General features: G+C 34.6%; 1 protein-coding gene across 9 annotated transcripts in view; it reads right to left on the reverse strand.

Annotated features, from left to right (window-relative positions):
- The window catches only part of CCDC91 (coiled-coil domain containing 91), a gene marked incomplete at its 3' end in the record, with an annotated part of 371,630 nt that overhangs the window by 273,395 nt on the left and 71,835 nt on the right, over positions 1-26,400 (reverse strand). For 7 of the 9 annotated variants that reach the window (XM_079937340.1, XM_079937341.1, XM_079937344.1 and 4 more), the window contains exons 2-3: positions 9,135-9,177; positions 7,024-7,102 (exon numbers count right to left, since the gene is read on the reverse strand). In XM_079937340.1, the coding sequence (XP_079793466.1) occupies positions 7,024-7,102; positions 9,135-9,164 (109 nt within the window). In that variant the 5' untranslated portion in view covers positions 9,165-9,177. Of the gene's footprint in view, positions 1-58; positions 1,758-7,023; positions 7,103-9,134; positions 9,178-26,400 lie in introns of those variants that run through there. The other 2 variants (XM_079937346.1, XM_079937342.1) reach the window with 1 other exon arrangement.

Below are 26,400 nucleotides of genomic sequence, written 5' to 3' on the forward strand. Positions count from 1 at the left end.
TAATGAAGACAGAAATTGTCATAAATTACTGAAAACCCACATAAGGACTGATACTTACATGTACAGCCATAACTCACAGCTTTATAGAAGTTACCGTCTTAGTCATCATTTATAAAAACTGGCTCCAGAAAAAATAAAGGTGAGTTAAAAATCTGGGGGGTAAGAAAAAAATACAAGAAGTAGCAAAAGCAGCTATCTGGCAATCTTCCATTCAAATACCCAGTGTGACAATATTACAAAATTATTAGACTACAATGGAAATCCAGTTTATGTCCTGGCAAAAAATGTCCAATGTGGATACAAAGTAGAAGCGACAAAAGTTTTCAAACATTACCTATACTGCCTATTATAATACAGTATGTGAATATGGAGTAAGTCACCTTCAAATTTTACCTCAAATATAGATCAGACCAATGAATTCAGTTAAGGTTTACGACCCCTATGTGCAAACCACAGATTAATCTGAAAAAAAAAAAAAATCACAATTTTTTCTCAAACAAAAATGTGTGGACTCAGGTTCTGAGCTCTTATAGATGTGTAACAGATTCTACTGGAAAAACAGGGTTAGCAAGGAGAGTAATGGGATATTAACAAAATGGCCGGTTTGTTGTCCTAGGTTTTCCTGGCCAGGAGAATGGAGAATGGAAAAACTGAACCATGAAATCAAAAAGGCATCTGTCTTCCAGGTTTCTCTCTGCCAATGTCTTGAGAAAAATGTTTGAACTTTCCTGTTGGCTTTGTATGCAAATAGCTCCAGATGCAAAGTGAACCACATCTAAGTTATTTGGTTCAACATCTGCTGGTCCAGTTCCCATTATCCCTTCTAAAGGGTCGGCTTGTGAAAAGACAGTTTAGTTTGCCCTCTATATAAGCTGTTTTGAAGGAGCTAATTTGGATTAAAGTATCTATCTGGACCACTTGTTTTTCCCTTTGATGGTCAATGCAGTCTAATGTGGTCTGTGTAGTGCTGCAAGGAACTTAGAAACATATTGGAAAGGACAATATTCAAGGTTTTGCCTCCCACCTCGCCTTCTAGGCAATTTATATTTATACAGTTTAAAGTAAAAAGTGAACAGTCATTTGCCTCTAAAACAGCACCACCCACACTGTACACAATGGCAACATGACAACACTTTCTGACCTAATATACTTTTCATGCAACCTCTATCACAGATTTCAAACTAAAGTTATTGATAAAAGCACTTGCTAGTATTAACATTACATTTCAGGAGACACCTTGTCATTTGAGATGACACATTTCATACAGTATCACAAAAGTAGCATAAGTTGGTCCACAGCACATGGCACTTAGTGTCTGATACACAGTATATTTTCAAACATGTGATAAATGAGTGAATTAGTGAATGAACAAACAAGCAAATAATTAATTTAAATAAATATCATGGATTCTGAAACTTTGAGTCTGCTGCAATCAGAAAACATAATCAAAAATGTACTAAAGCCAAACTAAGACTAACAGTCTAATGTTCTTAGAACTTGTAAGGTCAAGTAAAGATAGAGTCCTTCCTTCAAAAGGGTATGGTAGGAAAGATAACTTGCACTGGAAGGTAAAAGTGGAGAAAAAGGAAGAAATGAGAATATCTATCTATCTATTTATGTCTACATTCTGATATATATATATATATATATATATATATACATTTGCATTTGTATGTATATAAACATGTGTATATCAGAAGATAGACATTCATTTCGAAAAGTTAGTTTCCTAAAAGGCAGAGTATTACCAGTCTTACAAAAATTTACAAAAGATAGTTAATTGTTTGAGAATGATTTTGAAAAAACAAGAGATTTCTTAGCCAAAAAAAAATTTTTTTCTAAAAAATATAGTTCTATAAGAAGCAAGTTCAAAAACTTCCTGATATCTCATGCTATGAAAAATCTGGAATGATTTTTCTTTGGGAAAAATGTTTAGAAGAATAATATTTTAAAAAGGAGGTAAAACAACTGGATACTATTATTGCTGCTTCTAGACTCCTAATATTTTGAACTAAAACTTAGTCTAACTTCTGCTGTCCTCTACTGTTATCTGCCTATACACTGTAGGACCAGGGAAAAAAATTAGAAAAAAATAGCAAAATAGCTGTTCTCTCTTTCTGAGAATCTGTGACTACTCTTACTAACCATTATCCCCAGGTTATTTGTCTGAATTGGGAATGACCAGGAAAGTTAACTGAGCCCAAGAGGAAATAGCTTCTTAGCCATCTTTGAATAATTAAGATTTCCAAGATTACTATAATTTTTAAAGAAAGCTTAAGTTTGCCTTCCTCTAACTTGTGATTAAAAAACTATTTAAATACCCTCAAAGAATTAAAATAAGCAAAAAGAGTTACTTGAAAGTAAATCTGCTCTATTAATTATCAAGAAACAATTACTGATTAGCAAGGCACAATGCTATACTTAGGTACTTTTGATTAAAAAATGTTTAAAACATGGTCTCTGCCCTCCAAGGCTTAGACTAAAGTAGACATTCAGAGATGGAAGTCATACTGATAAAATCATATCTTTAAAAATACAAATTAGTACACCAATGTTCATAGCAGCATTATTTACAATGGCCAAAGGAAGCAACCCAAGTGTCCACGGACGAATGAACAGATAAAGAAAATGTGGTCTGTACATACAATATTATTCAGGCTAGGAAAGGCAGGAAATTCTGACACATGCTACAACATGGATGAAGCTTGAGAATATCATGCTAAGTAAAATAAACCAATCACAAAAAGAAAAATACTGGATGATTCTATTTATATGAGCTATCCAGAGTAGTCAAATTCATAGAGGTAGAAAGTAGAATGATAGTTGCCAGGGACTGAGGGGAGGGGGAATTGGATAGTTATTGTTTAATGGCTACAGAGTTTCAGTTTTACAAATGAGAAAGTTCTAAAGATTAGTTGCACAACAATGTGAATATAATTAAAAATACTGAATTGTACACTTAAAACTGATTAATATGGTGGGGGGGTGGGATATATGGGAGATTGGGATTGACTATATATAAAATACTATACATATAATACATATATTTATATATTATATATAAAATACTCTATCATATATAAAATAGATAACTAATAAGGACCTACAGTATAGCACAGAGAACTCTATTCAATATGTGTAATGACCTATATGGGAAAAGAATCTAAAAAGGAGTGGATATGTGGATATGTATAACTGACTCACTTAGCTGTACAGCAGAAACTAATATAACATTGTAAATAAACTGTACTCCAATAAAAAATTAATAAAAAACTAATTAATATGGTAAATTTTATGTTATACGTATTTTACCACAATTTTAAACAAATACAAATTGGCATAAGCTAAGTGCCAAGCAAATGGTGCAGAAAAAAATGATACAGTAGCTCAGAAGGAGGAGCAATTATGAGATATGGAACAAACAGTGAAAACACTATGTTTTTTCTTAAAGGAAAAAATAAGACTCAATTAAGCAGACAGGAGTTGAGGGAAGGTGTGACAACCAGAAGCAATGGCAAACAGATAGGAACAGACATCATCTAGAAACAATGTAGATCACAGTTTGGCTCACAGGGTTCCAACAATAGCCATGGAGACAAGCTAGAGGGTAAGGCTATGAAATAGGGAGGAAAATGACTGAGGCAATTCTTCTCATTGAGTAGCTTTCACTATAATGAAATAATAATCATCACACTTTTATTGAGAGTAAAGGCAAGAGGAAAAAAGGAGATTCATAATTTCGTATTCATTCATCACTTACATTCTCCAACTCCTTTGATAAAGGAAGTGTAGAGACACATATCATAAGTTAGATGCCACACCTCTGATGAGGGAGGGGCCTAGAGATAATAATTTGTGTAAAGAACCAACCTGAGTGTTTCACTTATTCTGACTGGCAATTTTTTAATTTCATTATCAGCATTGAATATAATCTGGTATTTTAAAAGTTCCCACTACATAAATGATGCTAATATTACAGAAAAATGCACGTCCCAAGGTACCTCAATTCATTAACAGTATTGAAGGCTAAAAACAGACATTCTGAGAGACAAATTATCCCAGTTGCTATTATGAAATCATCCTCCAACTAACCACCAGCCCTAAAGCAGGATAATCACGAGGCACACTAAGCCACTACACTCCGTACTTAACACAATCTTTTATCCTAACCCCAAGAATGAACATTTCTATTCTCCCCAAAGCACTTTAAAAATTTAAACCAAATGTTTCTGAATAATCTTCTTGGATTTTATGCTGTGGTAAAATTTGGTTAATAGTCATCTCTTAAAAATATTTTTCATATAGATTACAGACAGCTAGAGTATAGGTAGCAAAACAGACAAAAGGAGAATACTAGTCTTCTTAAACTGGAAAGAATCTGCTTTAGATCTCTTAAAGAGTTCCTATCTTTTCTGGATTTAGTGCGGAAATGATTAAATTGTTACGCTAATCAGCTTGTGCACATCACTCTTATCTAAACAATTTCAAAATACCTGAATCAGAGGCAGAATCCAGCAGCCAGAGGAAGACAAACTATATTCAACAAAGGAGAAAGATTGCTTTCGTTGAGCAATCACCTAACATGCCACTAACTTCAGCTCTTGGCCAGATTTGTTTTCCTTCACTTCTGCAAGTCACTGAGGAAGTCCAAAAAGAGTACTTACACTAGAGGGGTTATTCTTTAATTCTAGTTCATTAGGCTTTGAGGACTTGACGTACAAATAGACAGATATATAGAGATGTGACATATAATAATAAGTTGCTCACAATATACAATACTTTAATACATTGCCACAATAACTATAGAAAAACAAACACTCCTCCTGCTTTCATGCAAAGTAAAGAAGTCCAATCTGGCTTCAACTTCTACTCTGCTGAAACCATTTCCTTCAATGACATTTAGGACTGTCTGTGGGTTTTTCTCAGTCTCAAATCTCACTGACCTCCCTACAGCCTTTGACATCAGCGACCATGCCTTCTTTGAAATGTTCTACTCCTTATCTCTGTGTTGCACTAGCCCCTACTCTCCTTATCTCTCAAGTCTCTGGTCTCTTTTTCTTCCTCCTGTTCTCTAACTATGGACATCCAAATTCCTCTACTTAAGGCTATTCTCTCTACATGTTGTTTTCCCCAGTGATCTCCTACAACTTCAACTGTCATATCAATGGAAAAACTCCCAAACGGAGAACTCCAGCCCACCTTTCTCTGAACTCTAGGTACTTTAAATAGTCATGTCTAAGACAAATTCATTAAGGCCTCATACTGCCCCAAACCAACTCCTTTAAATTCTCTGTTTCTGTTCATGGTAATACCATCCTTCCAGAACCGAGGCTCGTAACCTTAAAAATCAATTTTGATTCCTCCTTCACCCTCACAGCCAGTCAGTCAGATAGTCCTGCTGATGCTTTTTTCAAAAAACAAAGTTACTGAAAATAAACAAGAAAGTATTTCATTCTTATTTCATGATAGAACATGAAAGTATAAATTTCACTCCTAAACACAGTGATCTGTATCAAACTCCAAAACTTTTTATAAACTGTCATTTCATCATCTGTATGACAGGAATAATGCAGTTGCCCTACCTACAATAAACGAAACATAATAGCACACTGAAAATCCTAAACCATCATATAAATATCACTATCTCAAGTCTTCCTATCCACTCCCATTGTCACCCTAGTCTAGTCATTTATTCAGATACTTATTCACTCATTCATGTATTCATTCGTTTTTCTTTATTCTTTCTACAAAATTTACTGAGGGCCAACTACAAGCCAGGCACTATGTTCAGCATTTAAGACATAACAATCGGAAAAACAGACATGGTACCTTACAAAACTTAGTCTAACATGAAAGCCAGAAAATAGGTGCACATAGATGTGAGAAGGCTGTCTGGGAAGGCTTCTCAGAAAAAGAAACATTAAAGTAAGAAACGACACATAAAACAAACATGAGTTTATATGATAAGGGAGTGGAAGAGAGTGGCAGTGGGAAGCAAGGTGAGCAATTCTTGGCAAAGGAAACAACACATACAAAGCCTTCAAACAAGAATGAGCATCCTAATGGTGCCATCCTCTTTCCCACATCTACACCTTTATTCCAAGCATTTTTCTCCTTTCAGAATCTTTCCCCATTCCAATCTCTGCCTATTGAAATTATACGCATCCCTCAAAGCCCAGATCAATGATACATACGCAGCTTCAAGGACAGTAGTTGACTCACACCAGGCATGAAGTAACATTTGCTAAACGAATGGATGACAAAATCATCATTCTTCCCAAATCACAAATCTGCTTCATATTACAAATATGTATGTGCCTGCCCTTGAAGTAAAGGACATGTCCCCACAGTGTCTCATGCATAATAAGTGTTGGAAAAATATTTGTAGAATGAATAACTCTAATAATCTAAGATGAGGCAGAGCTGTTGAAGAATGGTATTTTCATCTTCGACTCCTGACTTCACAATGATTGAGCAGAACAAAAAGAAAATGCAAAGTATTATTTAGACAGAATTATATTAATACTGAACATTAGGTCTTCCATAAAATACCTCGCAATAATGGAATTTATTTTTGTATTTAATTTCCTGGATGGCTTAATTCTTAATACTTTTGAATGATTTTCCTGTAGAAAAATTTCTAAATTTAAATACTGTTGGGGATGACAAATCATTTTTATAATATTTTTAGAATATTAAGGAGTCTTTAATTAATGAAATGGACACTCTAAAAAAATTAGTTGGCACCTCACCTTACTAAAACAAAGACAAATTTGGAAATGTCAATTGTACTTTAATTTTATTTAATGTTCATGATATCTTTTTTGGAATCATGCCTCAAGCCACCATTGCAGAATTTTTTACTCAATCCATAATTTGTTATGGAAAAAACTATGTTAAATTTGGGGCATTCCATTTTTCAGATCAAAGAAGGCAAAGTGAAAAGGTAGGAAAGGGGCTTTCAAAAGAAAGGCAAAAATGCTGAATAAGAAAAAAATATTCCTAGTTACTCTACAGTAGTACCTGTAGGAAAAGCAGCCCAAGGAATGGCAGGAGATGTAGTTTGGGTTTCACCATTTCCACCATCAAAAATCTCTGCAGCCTACAAAACAAATGCAAAATTATTTTAGAAAATCTGAAAAGTATAAATGCTATTTAAGCAATCAAGCCTCCCAATTCTGCAAGTGTAATACTCTGTAATACCCCACACATTTTCAAATTTCCTCTGAATACTCAATTGCTTTTCAGTCTTCACTGCTACCACCCCCCACTACTAGAGACTACCCCCAGTGTTTGTGCTCTATATCTTTGAGTAAAACTCTTCCTTCCTTTCTCAAATACACCTCCTGCCAATGAAATTTAATTTCATATACCCTTAATCACATTTTCATTTGTGAACTTTATATCTAAGTATTCTAAACTAACTACCACAGCGTTTACCTATGTAAATAAGAAAAATACACCATTTTTCTTCAAAAGTCTAGAGACTAAATCTTTTTCATTAATTATCACAAGACCAAAAAGAGATCAACCTAAAGAAACAGGATTCATCCATATCCTTGAATAATCTACCAGCTGAACTTACTAGCATTCAACATTTAGAGAATTCCTAAAGCTGACATTTAAATTAAAGCCTCCTATTAAACAGTTTTAAAACTATGAGGCAGTCAATTACTGCATGTTGAGTTTGTGGGTAACAGTGCAGAGTTTTCTCTCTCTTAAGTGTTCAGGTCACAGCAAAATTATCATTGAAAAAAAGAGCCAGAATTTCAACTTGGATTCTGCATTGAGTTGTCAGCCAAGGAGAAGTCAATTGGGGCAATCTGCCACAGGAGCTAAGTGACGTAGAATACAGTAGCTACTCTCCACAAACTATGACAAATTAACATGGTTTATATACCCAAGGATAGAGACCTTCCATATTTCTATAACAGTATACAGAAAGAAAGAACCCTAACAACCGTAATTAAATTGGAATGGCTGGTTAACTTTGTACCTATATAATATTAAAAGGAACAGATCCGTTGAATACACGTTGAAGTATAACTGTTACTCTAAGGAACATTATCTACTCTTTTTTCTCTGATATAATAAATCAAGTAACATAATAAGATTCAGTAACATAAATAAGATTCAGTCACCCAACAAATCCCAAAATACTAAAGCAAATACAGGAAATATACAAATGTGCTAAACAAAAAACAGTGTTAGATGAAGTGAACAAAACAGGTAAGTTCATATTCTAAGTATCTCCATACTAACAGCTATTAAAGATCAACAGAAGAGAAAATGATCCTAACCTAAACTCACACTATTCTTTCATGATATGGATATATACTTAATATCTCATTTCTCCTATTAACGTCATTAATTACAGTCCCTATCTATAACAATCTCCTTTTCACCAAGTTCCAAACTAGGTAAAGGTCTTTCTTAAAGAAAAAGAAAAAGGCAAAAATCACAGAGCTCACTTGATGGTAGTTCCAGGACTTGAGCTCAGGCATCCTGACTCCTAATCCAGAGATTTTCCTGCAAGACTATACTGGCTCCATAAAAATAACTGGGTTACAAAATATTTCAATAAAACGAACACACACTGAAAAGGATTAAGGAAAAGACTGCTTCTTCAGCTAACAATTTCCTTACAAAGCATCCAACTAAAACCTAAGAGAATAATCCAACAGTGCAAACAATTAGCTCTATAAACCACCAAAAGGCCGTTTACTTAATATACTAAATCAACTCATTACAGGTGTAAGCATGAAAATGTGTGACAGATCTTCAATATTCATCCCTCCTCTCACAAGTATTTCCTAAAAGACATGTATCCCAGCAAAATCATCTGCAATTTCTCAAACCTCTTCTTTACTGCTTCCACTAGTAGTACTTAACTACCTCAATTTAAACCATTCCTATGGTCATGCCCAAGTGTTCAATAACAATAAATCAGTTTTAACTTTCAGAGGGAATATATTTTAATTTTTCTTGATTTCATTTTTTTATTCCAGAGTTATATTCAAAATGATCAAGGATCATGAACACCAATGATAAATAATACATTTAGTATACTCTATTATAATCCCACAAAGTTAAAACAATTACATAAGCAAAATAAGGTAAATAACAGCACATACCTCAAAACCACCAAAATCATCATCATCCATTCTTTAAGTGCACCTGAAAAACAGAAGACATTGAAACAAGCCCACACACAGAGTCATTTATGTCAAAACACTTCTCTCACTTAAAGGTATATATACATTTTGATTTGTTTTTTTTATTTATAAATTAAAACTATTTCATTTGGGTTAAAAAAATATATTTTAACTATATGCATATGTATTTTTAACACAAAAAGACTGAGGTTTTTTGGCAAAATTAGCCATTCTGGCAAAATTAACAATTTCTGTGACTTTTTCAGCAACCATGTATTTTGCCATTTTATGTTGAGACGCCAGGAGTGGAAAAATATTCTTTTACATTTTAATTTGCTTTTCCCAAATTGGCACTAGGGCTCAATTCAATAATGCTTCCTGCTTTTTGCATCTATTCCTCAGTTGTCTGGCAACATCAGCACAAACTCCAGTTAAGAACAGGACTGTGGTGAATTTTTGGAAATCTGTCCCACACCACAAAGGTTCTTCCCTCGGTTTCATGGCCGAGGTTGATTTAGATTTTCAAAATTGATCAGCATTTTTGAGCTGTGGCCACAACTTCTGGAGCATTTTGATATGTGTATTTTTAGCTGAAACTGCTTTGCACTTTTGGAAAAATGTGGAGCAAGTTACTAGGCTGATCAAGATAAATCAAGTCATGTATTCATGGAGACCAGGAAAGAGAAAAACACAAGCGAATATCCAGAATACCTCTCTTCTTTACCCTTAAAGTATGTAAGAGAGACAAGCAGTGGGATAATACATGCTTTATTTTGTCCTAATGCACATCATAAAAATAAAAGGATAAAACCATGAGTGCATGGGCTTTGGAAAAAAAAAAGAAAAAAGAAAGAAAGAAAGAATAAGAAGGAGACGCTTTTATCTAACAAACAGTGAAAGAACTAAAAAACCTGGAAAGGTAAAATGAGTAATAGGTGATATATAGTAAAACAAAAAATAAATTCACAATAAATTGTGAAGTGATACTCTGTTCGATAACTGGTTTCCTTTTCTTTCAAAAGTGAATATATTCAAATATTAATTATAGTTTTCTTGACCCAGTAATACTAAACGGACTTGATTACAGAAAAACAATCTTCTCCAACTTCTAAAAAAAAAAAAACAGCTAAGCAAATTAAATCATATGCTAAGCTCTAATTCTAAAGGTATTTTCTAAGGCATTTTGCTTTGAGTTATAAAGCAGTAGTTATCTACAGCCATGCTTTGCCTTGTCACTAAAATTAATACTAATGCCTTCAAAAATAAAACTCAAAGATAGTCAAAGAAAAATAAACAGTAAAAAACAATCTCAAGGATTGCTTTATTTTAATAGGCAAAGAAAATTTATTTTCACAGAAACTCAGTAGGTAATGACACTATAAGGAATATGTAGACAGAAACACATTATAAAAAGGGACTATATTAAATTAATCAGAATATGACACCAGTATTGTCACCATTACCCACAATTTAACAATCTGTTGAAAAATTCTTAAAAGATGTACTTCTCCAAAAATCAAAGCTAAGCAACTCATCCACATACACTTAAAAAATATAAACCAGACTTTCAGAAACTTTTGATGGTGGTTAGTATGAAATGGAATTCACATTAATTCTGTGTTGCAAGCGAATAGAAATCTGTATGTGATTACATTTTTCATGAAGGCATTATGAAAGAAGAGTGATATGGGTACTGAGAATTAACCGAGTCAAACTATAAACACCAAGTTTGTGTTTTCCACATGTGTCCCACGAATCTCAGGAGACAATTAAAAGATATTTTTAGCATCTACAAACACTGTACCCAAATAACATGTTTTCAAAATATTGGAATTTTTAGAGTAATGCTTCTATGTGTTTTCGTAAGTCATATCCCAATAAGTAATTTGTAAGGTGCCAGAAAATTTGAAAACAAAAACAAATACCCATGCCTAACAATCATTTCAGCTTGTTTGCCTGTGGTAATGAACCAAATACCATCAGTTTCCTAAGTACTGATTTAGCTCTACAAAAGAACATATTAGTGACCACGGATGCTTTCCATACCCCAGCAACTATTACACATTAAAATGCAGATTAATCTTCCTGTACTTTATTTTCAAAGAAATATTAATATATTTTAAAAGACAAATGTGTCCTGAGTTTCTTAAAATACAGTACTAGAGAAATAAACATTATTATTTTAAAGCAATAACCTTTCTCTGAATAATTTAGTTTCAAATTCTGAAATAGTTTGTTTCCTTCTGAACATTTTAAAGAGCAGGAGGAGCAAAATTAACAACACTGATTTGTAAAAATCAATTTTACAAAATACAAAAACTAAAAATTAGTTTTTAAAAGGAAATATTACAAATGTGGGCTTCTTTATGGATTTAGCTAGTCCAATACATTGAGAACACTGTTTTGCCTACCGTGCATTTGTAAACCTTTTAGAAGATTTCTCGCATTTAACATTATCCCATTAAACTGCAAATATAACATAGCAATGCCAAATATATCTGTCATCTAAGTTATAGAATCATGAGCCTGGTCAAAAAATTGACAGTTCATGCAGTTCATTCTTTTGTGTCATGGCAGGGGGCAAGATGTATACTTTGTTATGTTGAAAGATTTCATAATATCTAGGTTTAACAATTCTCAGGCTTCTTTACATCTGAATTTAATCTCTTCTGTTGCACTATTATATTAATTCCCTCCTTAACTATCCTCAGTATTCAATATATTGCTGATATTTCACAAGAAAAACATATACACAACACTTAATGTAACATTTTTATTAAGCAACTCTATAGAAGAGATCACTCAAGGTCCTCAAAGAGTTACGACCTGGTGTGGAAGGGAGGGCAGTGTGCAAGAAAAGCATGCAAATATAACATGAAATATAAAAGGGTCTTAACGAAAGAAGAAAAAAAATCCAAGGGGGGAGAAAAAGATTTTCAGAAGGTGAAATGTCTACTTGGAGCACCATGAAATGCTTCAGGTAAAAGGAGACATCTGAGATTTATTTCAAGAGACTTAGAGAATTTTAAATGGCACATTAAGAACACCCATCTTATTCAAGTCTTTTCCCAACATCTTTTCCTAAAAGATAGCAAGCAAAGATTTGACTGTTTGCTTTCACATAAACACAGGGTCAAAGAGTAGGGAAAATGAAAAAACTGCAAAAAAAAAAAAAAAAAACTGAAAGCAAATACAAGGAAGATGAACCTTACACTACCAGTGGGGAAAATGAGAATCAATCACGTTTACATCACAGAAACCACAAAAGGCTCAAGAATGGTCAACACCGAAAGTTGGGTAAAGATGAGACTCAAAATAAGAGTCACAGTCAGATATATTCCACCATCCCCTCCCAGAATCTGTACAACTGGGCAACTTACAATGCCTCATCACAGAAGAAAACTGAAGGTTTATTCCTTGGACAGGGTAAAACCAAGAAATCTCTGGATTGGAAGACCAGAGACAGGTGACTAAGTCAAAGTTGTATTAAATTTTCAGACGCATTCCTCAGTCTTCTTTCACCACTCGGCAACCAAACTGCCACTTGCCAGGCTTCAACCTCTGAACAGCAAATTAGAAGATTCTTCTCTGGTGAATCTAATCAGCCCATGAAAAAGAACCTCATCAGAAGTTCCACAAAGAAACAGTTCACTCAGGTAACACTACTTGGACAAACCCTACCCACACACACAGAATTTCCAATTTGCTCCTTATTTCAATAAGAGACAAAGTAAGTATAATGGTTAAAAGAAGGGACTATGGAGTCAGGCTGCCTGGATTCAAATCCTAGCTCTGCCACTTACCTACTGTGTTACATTGTGCAAGTTATTTAACATTTTATGACTCAGTTTCCTCATCTGTCAGATAGGAATAATAACAATGTGGTAACCAATTCCTAAAGTCATTATGAGGGTTAAATAAGTTAAAATAGATGAAGCACTTAGAACAATGTCTGATACACTTTAATCATTATGTAAGTGTATGCTACTTTATTATTAGTATCTAACTCTTAACATATGAGCAGACTGCCAAGGACAATCAAAGATATGAAGAAAGTATCTAATATGAAAAATAGAGACCAAAAAAATGGAATAAACAAAGACTACATAGGAGGGAAATTTTTCTAAAAAATAAAAACTATAACTAATACCTTCAGAGAGTTGAGAACAGAAGACAGAGCATTCATGAAATAAGAACAAGAAGCTTTAATTTTTTTTGGGGGGGGGGAGGGTGTAAAACAAGACCAAGGTCTTGAAAATAAAAATGATTATAGAAATGAAAAACTTCAGGTTGGGTAATAGAGCTGAGAAAATCTCCTTTAAAAAGAAGAGTATAAAAGAAAAAGAAATGGAAAATCAGAGTAAAAATATAAGAAAATTACAAGATCCAGTCTAGAATATGTAATGTTTAATTATTAGGAACTCTAGAAAGACAGAACAGAGAAAACAAAAGATAAGAAATCATCAACAAAATAATAATAAAAGAAATTTTCTAAAACTAAAGTATACAATTTGCAGATTTAATGGTTCCTCATGTATCTAAGAAAATAGAAGTAAAAACCCACACTAAGTCACAGTAGAGAAAAAGAGAAGATCCTACAAGCTTCTAAAGAGATAAAATAGGTTTTATACAAAGGATAAAGAATATATGTAATGGCATTAGACTTAAGAGCATCACTGGAAGGCAAAAAACAATGAAGAAGTGCTTCTAAAATTGTGAGGGAAATTCTATAGCACAGAACTTTATAATCAGCCAAACCAACAAATAATCAAGTTGAGGGAGGCATAAGGCATATTCACACCAGCAAAGTCTCAAAAAAAAAAAAAAAAAAAATTCCCAAACACTCTATGGAGTAAACCAAGGGAATAAGACATGAGAAAGACATAGGATTAGGAAAAAGGAACTCCAACTAAAGTGAAAGGCAAAGGGAATTCTCCCAGAAAAATGAAGTGAGTTCCCAAGACATCTATGTAACAAGAAGAGAGAGCAACCAGTCTAAATTGGAGCAGAGCGGAAAGCTCCTGGGAGATGTATTCAAGGAAATGAAATTAATAGACTGTCTCTGTTTTACCGTCATAAGAAATATTAAACAACTGGGGGAAAATTTAGGCTTGAATTAGTGATTAGAAAATTAACCAAAAGAAAACAGTGAGAAAATAATGTGTTGGACAGGAAAAGTAAACATTATATACTATATTTTCAGCTGTGAATAGTATTGACATGGTCATAATAATGTAAACAATGAATAACTAACTGCGCCAAAATTATAACCATATTGGGAAGGTAAGAGAAAGAAGATGAAGGATGTGGTATGAGGCAGCGGGGCTGGTAAAAGACAGTTAAAGCCTCATCTTCCATAATGGAAAGACAATGGATATGAAATTTAAAAATCGAGAAGTAGCAATAATAAACATGTTATTTTGCGATTCACTGGTAAACACTAAAAGAATCAGCTATATATGCTGAACATCTTGCTTCTAGAAAGCAAGAAATGGAGAGGCTGGAAAAGAATAGAGGGCATTAGGAGATGGCTGTGGGTCATAACAAGCCTTTTACAACTTTAAACTGTAGTCACGCATAACTGAATTTTTTTAATGATAGCATAAAACATCATGGCACAATGAATCAACTACCCATTATTTCCATCAAAATACTACTCTGAAAAAGAAAACTCAAGGTAAGTTTTTTTTTCAGAACAAACTATAAAAGAAGGCTTAAATGTTTTAAATTAGCATTTAATCAGTGAATAAATGAAAATGTATCATGTTAGTCTCCTTTATAACATGTTCCCATATTATAAGTATTTATACAAAATGTAAAAGTGTACCTTAGACACCAAAGTTGCTCAAAACAAAATGCAAAAAACACCAAACAGAGAAACAGACAATTTAGGTAACTGACTTCAGAAAATACAATCTCCAAAGATTATCCAGATTATTCAATCAGCCCGAAGTGCCTTACTAGTTAACACTGTCCATTCAGCATTTAATTCAATCTCTATCCCATCTGGAAAACTACTGGCTAAACAACATCCGCATAATCACAATATTTTTCCATTTGAGACTATTTCATGCCATGTTTCCTAGAAGCAACAGACAGGTGATTTTTTTTTCAGACAGTCCGAAGCAAATATAAATTGGTAAGAGGAAACATAACAAAGGAAATACATATAAACACAGACAGACACACACATACCCTTAGTTAAGGTTAAAAATGAACAGCCATTAAGATTGAACTAAAAGGAAAAGTCTAATCATATAAAATCAGAATTTCAAGCTTATCTGTTCAAGGAAATTATTTGTTTACCTGAATTTCCCTAGCTCTTCCAAGGTAATGTAAGGACCATTTCTTAACCTTTCTTTTTACTCCCTACGACCTTGAACTCTGTAGCTCCTAGCACATATTAGGAGCTCAAAAAATATTTTTGAATCAATGCTTTTGGAATAAATGACTCAATAAAAGCAAATGAGTTACTAATAGTTCCTCCGTAACTTCCCTTTTCCTCTTATTTCTCCAAGAAAAATACATTGGAGTTTGAGCACTAAAACAGCTCTACCTTTATTAAGGCATGAGCCTGAGAGTCTATATCTTAAAAGAAATTATAGTGCCACACTCCACTCTCTTATCCAATTATTATTGTGCCTAATGATAATTTTGAAACTTCCTATATGAAGCTGAATTGCAGAATTATTACCATACTATAAATAATACTGCCAATGGCAAAATATATAATCACAAGTTAAAAAAAAATAACTGAGATGTATACTCACTACCTGAAAAATATTCTACTCATAAATGATGAGATAGGAAAACACCCCAACCAGAACTAATTCTAATAACTAAACATTTTCCTTTATGTAATTTTCATCTGTGCTATCAATTAAGTCTTTGTGTTTGCCAACCTTCATTCAGGAAATTTACATGTCCCAGCAGATGAGAAAAAAAGCACTTAGATTGTCCAATTGCTTAATCTACTTTCCAACCTGGTTAATTCTTCTACCTCCTCCAACTCTTTAACAGCAATCTTTCCCTCAGCTGGTGGTCTTCTGACCATATCTCACTGTCAATCTTAACGCTCTACCCAAATTTTCCAGAATTAACCACCTCATTGGGGCCAGTCATATATACCCAACCAAATAATAAATATTTTCATATGGTTATCCTGCTGTCAATTCAAAATTCTCACTCTGTGAATTACACTCCTTCTATCTGGCAAAATCTCAACCCTCAATGAATCTTAAGGGGTACATACATCACCACTTCTCACATTTTAAAAGAGGACAAAGGTCTTCTCTGGATAGAAGGAAACAAGACTAAAGAAATACTATAGTCCCTTTCTCTACCTTCTTTACTTCTAAGAAAAAAAGAAGAAGAATGATGAGAGCAGGACGTCCATATGTTCTCTACAGGTGAGGTTAAAGTAGAGAGGTCAGCATGCATGCACAGTACAAGTTCTTTGGGTTCCTCACTGGGAACTTTGTGCCCATAAACAATATAATCTTCCTCTGGTCCTGCTCCCATAAGAGAAGCTCACCAGAGAAAAACTTCATTTTCTTAGCATGGAGACATGTTTTTTAGCTTATGGGTAAGTTTAATTCAGGAGAGAACTTGTAGGAGACCTCATTTCAGCCTCAGTCCATGCCACAATTACATTAAACTTTTAAGACTAGAGCTACTTTTCTGATTCCTATGACTCTTGGTTCTATGTCTCAATAGCTTCAGAATCTGGACTGGTTACAAGGCAAGAGATAACAGCTCCCACAAAGAACCACCAACAATATCCAACTGCCTGTCTTCTGCTGAGAAGTATCAAAGGATTCACTATAAAATGCAGGTTTCCCATCTTCATCTGGGTCCACAGTGCAGCCTACCACACCCACTTTTTCTCTAATTGAGCCTCTTTCCCTCATTCTGCGAAGCTATTTCAAAGATTTTCCGCTCTCCTCAAACTTCCAACCTGTCTATTCCTTTCACTAATCAAAGCACATGACCAAGCCTCCTGCTAAACAGAGAAAACAAAAGGCATTTTAAGGGAAGGCCCTTAACTTTTTTCTACCAAAACTTTAGTTACCAGCAGTTATACCCAACTATTCCACTTCATTCTGCTCACAAGAAAAAAGGAATCCCTCCACCTACTTAGGGCTAATTCCTCATCTGTGCTCTGAGACCTGGCTCTCTCAACTATTCCCTCTCTTTATTAAATATTCAACTTTCCCCTTCTATTTGGCTCCTTCCTATTAACACTGAAACATGTTCCGTGTCCTACATCTTTAAAAATGAAACAAAACAAAAACAAAAGCAAAACCATCCTCAACTACATTCTTCTCCAACCACAGCCCTCTCCTTTTCACAACTCAACATCATAGATGCTCTATTCTTACAGCCCATGCCTGCAACCAATTACCTCCTTTTCACTAAATGCAAAAAGACACTTTCAATTCCTTGTCTTATTTGAACACTAACAGCATTTGACCAGGCTTTCCTTCTCAAAACACTCTCAATCCGTGGTTTGCAAAACAACCATACTTCTTCCCTCTTTCTTCCTATTTCTCTGACTGCTTCTTCCCAATCCCCCTTACAGGTTCTTCTTCTACCTACCCTTTAAATGTTAGTGTTCTAAGTGCTCCAGTCTAGCCCCTCTTTTTACCTCATTTCAAATAAACTCTCTAGATTACCTCATTCATTCCTTCAGATTCATTTACAAACAAGTTACGGAATCTCTAGTTCAGATCCATCTCCTGAGCTTCAGATCCATAAACCCAACAGACAATTGACTAGTTTCTCTTTCATCTAACAGGTACTTCAAATTCAATACAATCAAAACTGAACTCAAGATCTCTTCCATCAACCTTAAATTAACTCTTCCTCTAGGATTCCTTCACCCAGTGATTGGTACTGCCATCTACAACACAGTTGACCAAGACAAAAACCTGGAGTCATCCTTGCGTCCTCCTTCTCTCACTCCACACACCCAATCAGTCACCAAATCCTATGTCCTAAATACTTCTAGAATGCATGTACTCAATCACCAATACTTTCATCCTAGTTAAGGCACCTTTATCTTTCATCTGCTTTATAGTATCAGCCTTCAAAATAGTTCTCTGCTTCCAGTTTGCTCCTTTCTATTCCATCCTCCACTCCACTGCCCAAGTGATTCTTCTAAAGACTCACCTATTTAAAATTTTTCAAGGGCTCCTTATCATTTTTTGGATGCAGTCAAAATTCTTAACACGAACTAACGAATCTGTGTAACCTAGCTGTTCCTACCATCCTCATCTGTAGCATATCCATATACTGCAATCATTATTATTACTGTATTATAAGATACCCTAAATATATTATTCTATGGCTAAAATAAACTTCCTTTCTTCTTCACAAAAGACTTTCTATTCTAAATCTGTTATTTTCGGTCAATAGTATTATCATTCTCTAATCTATCCAGAATGCAGAAACTACGTGTTACCTTTTACACTTTACACTAGAGCCAGGTATGTCATTCAGTCCTGTATTAGTTTCCTCGCTCCTCTTTCCTTTCTCCTCTGGTGACCATCCCTGTGATTCAAATATCTATCACTATTTCTGGAAAATTATCAGAACTTACTTTCAGTCGCTTTGCTCTTCAATCCGTTCATCACACTGGGTAACTCTTTCTAAAACAATTAAGTTTTAAACTAAAACTATCATCATATCAATCTCAACTCCAAATCTTTCAAAACAAGAATGACAAATCCATGCCTCTATGGGACACAAACTTTGGAGCCTCACCATGTAAGCACAGCAAACATGAACACAAAGTTGTGAATTGCATTGGCACTAATGATTAGAAGTAAAAATGTATCCTGTAAAAAAGCCTACAACTACATCACAATATTAAGGCAATATTATGAGGGTACTCTACACACAAGCAATAGAGAAAAGTGTTAGTTAACAACACAGTAAAATCAGTGTTGACAACTTTATAAAGTGCAGATCACAAATGTAATTTTCTCTAATAAAGTGTTTCATATCTTTCATAGTGTTATATGCTCGTCTATTTTTATTTTATTTATAGTGAAGCCTCATTTAGCTGGACAGATATATCTGATAATCTCATCTAAATGGAACATGGTTGTTCTGATACAATAAGCATAACACTCTTAGGTAGATAACAGTGAAATTATAAACTCAGTGTCTCAGTGTTCAGATACTTTAACCACAGACAGCTTTACACTCTTGATTAAGAATTTGTTGGGCTTCCCTGGTGGCGCAGTGGTTGAGAGTCCGCCTGCCGATGCAGGGGACGTGGGTTCGTGCCTGGGTCCGAGAAGATCCCACATGCCGCAGAGCCGCTGGGCCCGTGAGCCGTGGCCGCTGAGCCTGCGCGTCCGGAGCCTGTGCTCCGCAACGGGAGAGGCCACAACAGTGAGAGGCCGGCGTACCGAAAAAAAAAAAAAAAAAAAAAAGAATTTGAGAATTTTCCTCTTCTACTAGACATAATTAGAGACCCCCAAGTGCCTCTCTGACCTCAACTATAACTCCCCCCGACTCACTTTTTTCTAGGTACATGTATCCTCGCTATCAATCATACTCCTGCCTCAAGGCGTCTGGGTTTTTTTTTAATTGTTTATTCTTTTTTTTTTTAAATAAAATTAGGATATGAAAACCCACCACCAAGCATAAAACTGAAGATCCTAACAAGAAATTACACATAACCCCTCCTTGGACCTCTCTGGACTCACAATCCTAAATTTATTTTTCATCATTCCTTTGCTTTCAAGTTAATGAAGTTCCATTTTATCTACACCATAAAAAAGCAGATTATTTTTATTTTAACTATTCTTTTTTTTGTGTGTGTGGTACGCGGGCCTCTCACCGCTGCGGCCTCTCCCGCTTCGGAGCACAGGCTCCGGACGCGCAGGCCCAGCGGCCACGGCTCACGGGCCCAGGGCACGCAGGATCCTCCCGGACCAGGGCACGAACCCGCGTCCCCCACATCGGCAGGCGGACTCCCAACCACTGCGCCACCAGGGAAGCCCTTAACTATTCTTTTTTTTGCTTTTGCTTTTTTTTTTTTTTGCGGTACGCGGGCCTCTCGCTGTCGTGGCCTCTCCCGTTGCGGAGCACAGGCTCCGGATGCGCAGGCTCAGCGGCCACGGCTCACGGGCCCAGCCGCTCCGCTGCACGTGGGATCTTCCAGGACCGGGGCACGAACCCGCGCCCCCTGCATCGGCAGGCGGACTCTCGACCACTGCACCACCAGGGAAGCCCTTAACTATTCTTAAAGAGTATCCCATGACATAAATTTAGGGGACTTAACTTTTTCACATAATATTATGTTGCTAATATTATTTTAGCTGCCATTCATTCTTTTGACTACTATAATATACCTCAGTTTATTCAGTCACTTTCCTGTCAATAGACAGTTGGGTGGCTTATAATATTTTGTTACTGAAAACAGAACTGCTATGAACATTCTCCAACACATCTACTTTTGTATATACACAGAATTTCTGTTGGGTGTATGTCTATTAGTAAAATCACTGGGTTTTAAGGTTTGTCTATGTTTAGCTCCACAAGATAATGAAAAACATTTTCCAACTGATTGCCTGAGTTCCCAGCCAGCAACTGGAATCAAACCACCAGATATATGAAGATACTTCCAGATGATTTCCAGGCTCTAGCTATCAAGCCACTTCCAGTGTTTAAGTCATCCCACTGAGGTGTTAGAAAGGGTGGAGCAGTAACAAACCTTCCTATTCTGCAGTGTCCCAGTTCCTGACCCTCAGAATCCATAAGTATAATAAAATAGTTGTTTTATGCCCTTAAGTTTGGGATGATTTGTTATGTAGCAATAAAAACCGTAGATTGGGTTATAACATCCATGCCTATACCATTCCTGTTTTTAAAGGGAATGTTTTTAATATTTCTCCATTTAAAAAGATGTTTGCTGATGACTGTTGGTTTTTTTTTTTAATAGTCCCAACAGGTTAAAGAATCTCCCTCTTTTCCTAATTTATTAAGCATCCTAACCATGAACTTACACTGATAATCAAATGTTTTTTTCTACCTACTGACATTACCATATGATTTTTCTCTTTTAACCTATTAATGTCATCATTTACATTTATAGATCATGTAATAGTAAACCATCCTTGCATACCTGAAAAAAAGCCAACTTTGTGATAGCATTTTTCTTCTTTTACAATGTTGGTTTCAATCTGCTAATATCTTGTTTGAGATTTCTACAGCTACATTCATGAGTGAAATACATCTGCAATTTTCATTTCTTGTCATGCCTTCATCTGGTTTAAGTATCAGGGTTACGTAGGGCTTTCAGAACTAGGTGGGGCAACATCCTCTTTTTCTATTAATTAAAAAGAGATTGCATCAGATTGGAATAACCTATTTCTTAAAATTTTGGTATAAACTTGCTTAGCAAACCATCTGGACTTGTTGCTTTCTTTGTGGTAAGATTCAATTTCTTATAATTATAGAATGATTCAGACTTTTAATTTCTCCCTCATTTTTTGTAAGTAATATTTTTCTAGAAATGCGTCTTCTACTTCTAAGTTTTTAAAAAACAGTTGGCATAAAGTTGTTAACAGTATCATCATGGTTGTTATTTTTATTATGGTAAAATAAATACAACATAAAATTAACTGTCTTAACCATGTTTAAGTGTACAGTTCAGCAGTATTAAGTAGATTCATATCATTGCGAAATCACCATCATCCATCTTTTCATCTTGCAAAACTAAAACTCTGTACCCATTAAACTATAACTCTCCATTCTCATCTCCCTAGTCCTTGACAACCATCATTCTATTTTCTGTCTACATGATTTTGACTACTCTAAGCGCCTCACGTAAGCAGAATAATACAGTAATTGCCTTTTTGTGACTGGCTTATTTCACATAGCATAATGTCCTCAATGCTCTTCCACTCTGTAGCATATATCAGAATTCCCTTCCTTTTTAAGACTGAATAATATTCCATTATAACTAAGGACCACCTTTTGTTTATCCATTCATCTGTCAGTGGACACTTGGGTTGTTTCCATGTCTTAGCTATTGTGAAGAATACTGCTATGAACATGGATGTACGAGTATCTTTTCAAGACCCTGCTTTAAATTATTTTGAATATATACCCTGAAGTAGAATTGTTAGAGTATGCGGTAATTCTACTTTTAATTTCTGGAGGAACTGCCATACTGTTTTCCACAACAGCTGTATCATTTTGCATTCCCACCAACAGTGTTCAAGAGTTCCAATTTCTCTACATCTTCATCAACACTTATTATTTTCTGGGTTTTTTTTTTTTTTAATAGTAGCCATCCTAATGGGTGTGAGGTGGTGTCTCATTACAACTGATTTTGCATTTCCCTAATGATTAATGATGTTGAGCATCTTTTCATGAGCTTATTGCATTTTGTACATCTTCTTTGGAGAAATGTCTATTCAAAACCTTTGCCCATTTTTTAATCTACTTGTTTGTTTTTAAAGATGATGTTGGGGTAGGAGTTTATTAATTTATGTATTTATTTTTGCTGTGTTGGGTCTTTTGTTTCTGTGCCAGGGCTTTCTCTAGTTGTGGCAAGTGGGGGCCACTCTTCATCACGGTGCGCGGGCCTCTCACTATCGCGGCTTCTCTTGTTGCAGAGCACAGGCTCCAGATGCGCAGGCTCAGTAGTTGTGGCGCACGGGCCTAGTTGCCTCACGGCATGTGGGATCCTCCCAGACCAGGGCTCGAACCCGTGTCCCCTGCATTGGCAGGCAGATTCTCAACCACTGCGCCACCAAGGAAGCCCTACTTGTTTGTTTTTTATTGTTGAGTTTTAGGAGCTCTCTATATATTCTGGATATTAATTCCTTACCAGATATACAGTTTGCAAAACAGTTAGTTTTTCTCCCATTCTGTGGAGAAACTAAATCTTTCAAACACTGCTAGTAGAAATGTAAAATGGCACTGCTACTCTGGAAAATAATTTGTCAGTTTCTTTAAAAGCTAAATATACACTTACCAAAAGATCTAGCAATTGTACTTCTGGGCATTTTTCCCAAAGAAATGAAAACTTATGTCCACACAAAAATCTGTACACAATTGTTCATAGCTTTGTTTTTAACAGTCAAAAAATGGAAACCACCAAAATGTCCTAAAATAAGTGAACGTTTAATCGAACTGTGCCATATCCATGCCACTGTAGTATTAGTCAGCATTAAAAAGAAAAAAACTACTGATACACGCAACAAGTTGGATGTATCTCAAGGGCATTATACTGAGTGAAAAAATGCCAATCTCAAAAGGTCAAATACTGTATGATTCCATTTATATAACATTGTCAGAATGACAAAATTGTAAATATGGAGAACAAATTAGTGGTTGCTAGCGGTTGGGGATGGTGGGGAGGGAGGGAGTAGGGATGACTATAAAAGGGTAGCACAAGGATATCTTATTGGTGACAGAATAGTTATGTGTTTTGATTTGATATTGGTTCTGTGGTAAAATGACAGAACTGTACACACACACATTGTACCAATATCAACTTCCTGGTTTTGATATTGTACTACAGTTGCATGAAATATAACCATTTGGGAAACTGAATGAAAAGTAAGCAGGACTTCTCTGTACTATCTTTGCAACCTCTTATGAATCTACAAACATTTCAAAATGAAAAGTTTTTTTTAAATCCACACATCTTAAAAAAGTTAAAGTATGTATTTTACTAAAATAAAATCTAAGTGTGTCTCTTTTAAAATGTTTTGTCTTATACTGTATTTTCCTTTGAATCGGCTCACCAATTTATCACATAACTGCCTTAGGTTCATAATGCATTAATTTAGTACGTTTTAAAAACACCAACACCAATGACTTGACAGAAGAGGTGTGCCCATTTTGAGGCATAAATACTATTTACCTCAGTCTTTTATAAACAGCAACAAAAATTATGAGACAAAAAAGAAAGTCAAGAGACAAAGAGATCAACAAAACCAGGCCAGGAGACCAGGAGATGATCCAGATGACAGGAATTAAAAAAAAAAAAAAAAAAAAAAAAAAAAGCAACGGTGATTAATATAAGAATACAGTGGAAAGGTAGAAAACATGCATACCATGGCTATCAACAGATAGATGGAAACTAGTAAAAAGAGTAAAATGAAAATGCTGGTAATGAAAAACACAGTATCAGAGAGGGAAATATCTTTTATGGACTTATCATCATAATGCACAGAACAGAAAAAAAAAAAAGCAGTGACCTTGAAAATAGATCAACAGAAATTATCCAAATTCAAACATATACAAACATATATTGAGATAAAAGAGAAAAAAGTATCCATCCTTGAACTGCAGGACAGTATCAGAGGGCCTATCATATGTGTAATTAAAATTGCAAAAGAAAAGAGAAAACAGAGAGAAATATTTAAAGAGATATTGGCTGAGAGTTTTTCAAAATTAATTAAAGACAACAAACACAAACCAAGAAAATTCAGAGAACCCACACCAGATAAAGTGCACAAATTCTCACAAAACCTAACGTGAGGTAAGATACATACAAACACACAAAAAAGTAAAGCATATGAGAGATTTGGAAAGATCCCTCAATATAGGATAGGAAATTAAAAGCAAATTATCTTTCTCCTCTAATATGTAATAAACATCTCAGCTACTTATTCCTCATACATACTCTTCAAATCTGAAAAAAAAAGTTAAAGGTTTCAGTCATCAAATAACTGAATAACATACAATAGCTAAGCTGTTACAGAATTGGCTGTCTGAATCTATGCCAATACTGTAACTTTAGAAGTATGAAAATATGCTAATTATTTCCAAATACTCAACATTTTTCTCCTAGTAAGAAATACGGTACATGAAACCAAAGATTTCTCATTAGTAAATCATGAAGAGACTGAAATGTTTAGCATATTGATAAAGATGCTCAGCTGAACTCCAAATGTACAGTCTGCAAATGCCTAAAGCACACTTAAAAAGTATTTTATCACTAAGAACACCTATTACAGGGCTAGATATTAATGTTTAATGAGTATTTCTTCTAAATTTTGCTTTGCAATATTTGAACTATACTTTTCTCGAGAATTTTATTGTCAAAACAAGATAAAAACAATTCACTATGATGCCCTACATACACTTTTCATTTTATCCTATTCACTTCCAGTACTCAAATATATACAAGTGTTTAAATTACACATGAAATTATAAATTTCTTTTTCATATATTACACCATTAATATAGTTCTAAGTCATTATTGGCTTTGTAACTGTACTCTTCACGACTGTATTATTTATGCCTGCACAATATTCCATCAACATGACAATTTAACCATTTTCCTATTTTTAAACATTAAAGTTTATCTAATATATTCCCTAATATAGAGCCAACACCACAATGACTTCATTATGCATTAACTTTTTATTATTTTAGGCCTTAGTATAAACTCCCAGATACAGAATGATTAGCTCAAAGACTGTGAACACTGCTTGATGAAGTTTGTTGAATCACTTTCCAAAGGAGGTATACTAATTAACACCACTACATGCAATTTTTAAAGTCTTTTATAGATATAAATACTTAAATATACATTTTTAACTTTAGAGCACAAGTATGATCATACCATCATAAAACTTATTTTTAATCCAATCTTTTTCCTTTATGAACGTGGTTCCCTACCTCACATATACCTTCCTCCTTTTCACACATAACAGTGCCACCCATCTACTGACCCAGACAGTCCAAGTAAATAACCTAATATGTATCTAGCCTGTATCTCTATTCTCATATAACCATATCCAATTATGTATTCTCATATACACATCTACATACATAATGGTATTGTCACTGCATTTTCTTTAAAATATAGGATGTCACAGACATTTTTCATTACCTTATTTTTTCTCACATCATAATACCCAATGGAAATCCCTCCTAGTCTACTGGTGGTATATATCTGATTCATTCTTTTTAACTGCTACTAAGATTCCATCCTTTAGGTACTTAATAAATACATATTTATTCAGCCATTCCTCTACCAATAGATATGTACTTTGTTTCTGGTTTTTTGCCACTACAAATAAATGCTTGTACAGAAACTTTTATATGTGGAGGTATTTTTCTATGGGCTAGATTCCAAATCATGAGATTGCTAGGTCAACTAGTATATATCGTATATTTTTAATTTTAATAGATGTTGTCAAATCATCTTCCAAAAAGGCTCCATTAATCCATCTTTCCACCAACAAAGTATAAAAACAGCTTT

The sequence above is a fragment of the Stenella coeruleoalba genome (genome assembly GCF_951394435.1).
Source record: "Stenella coeruleoalba genome assembly, chromosome: 11".
NCBI classification, from domain to species: Eukaryota; Metazoa; Chordata; class Mammalia; order Artiodactyla; family Delphinidae; genus Stenella; species Stenella coeruleoalba.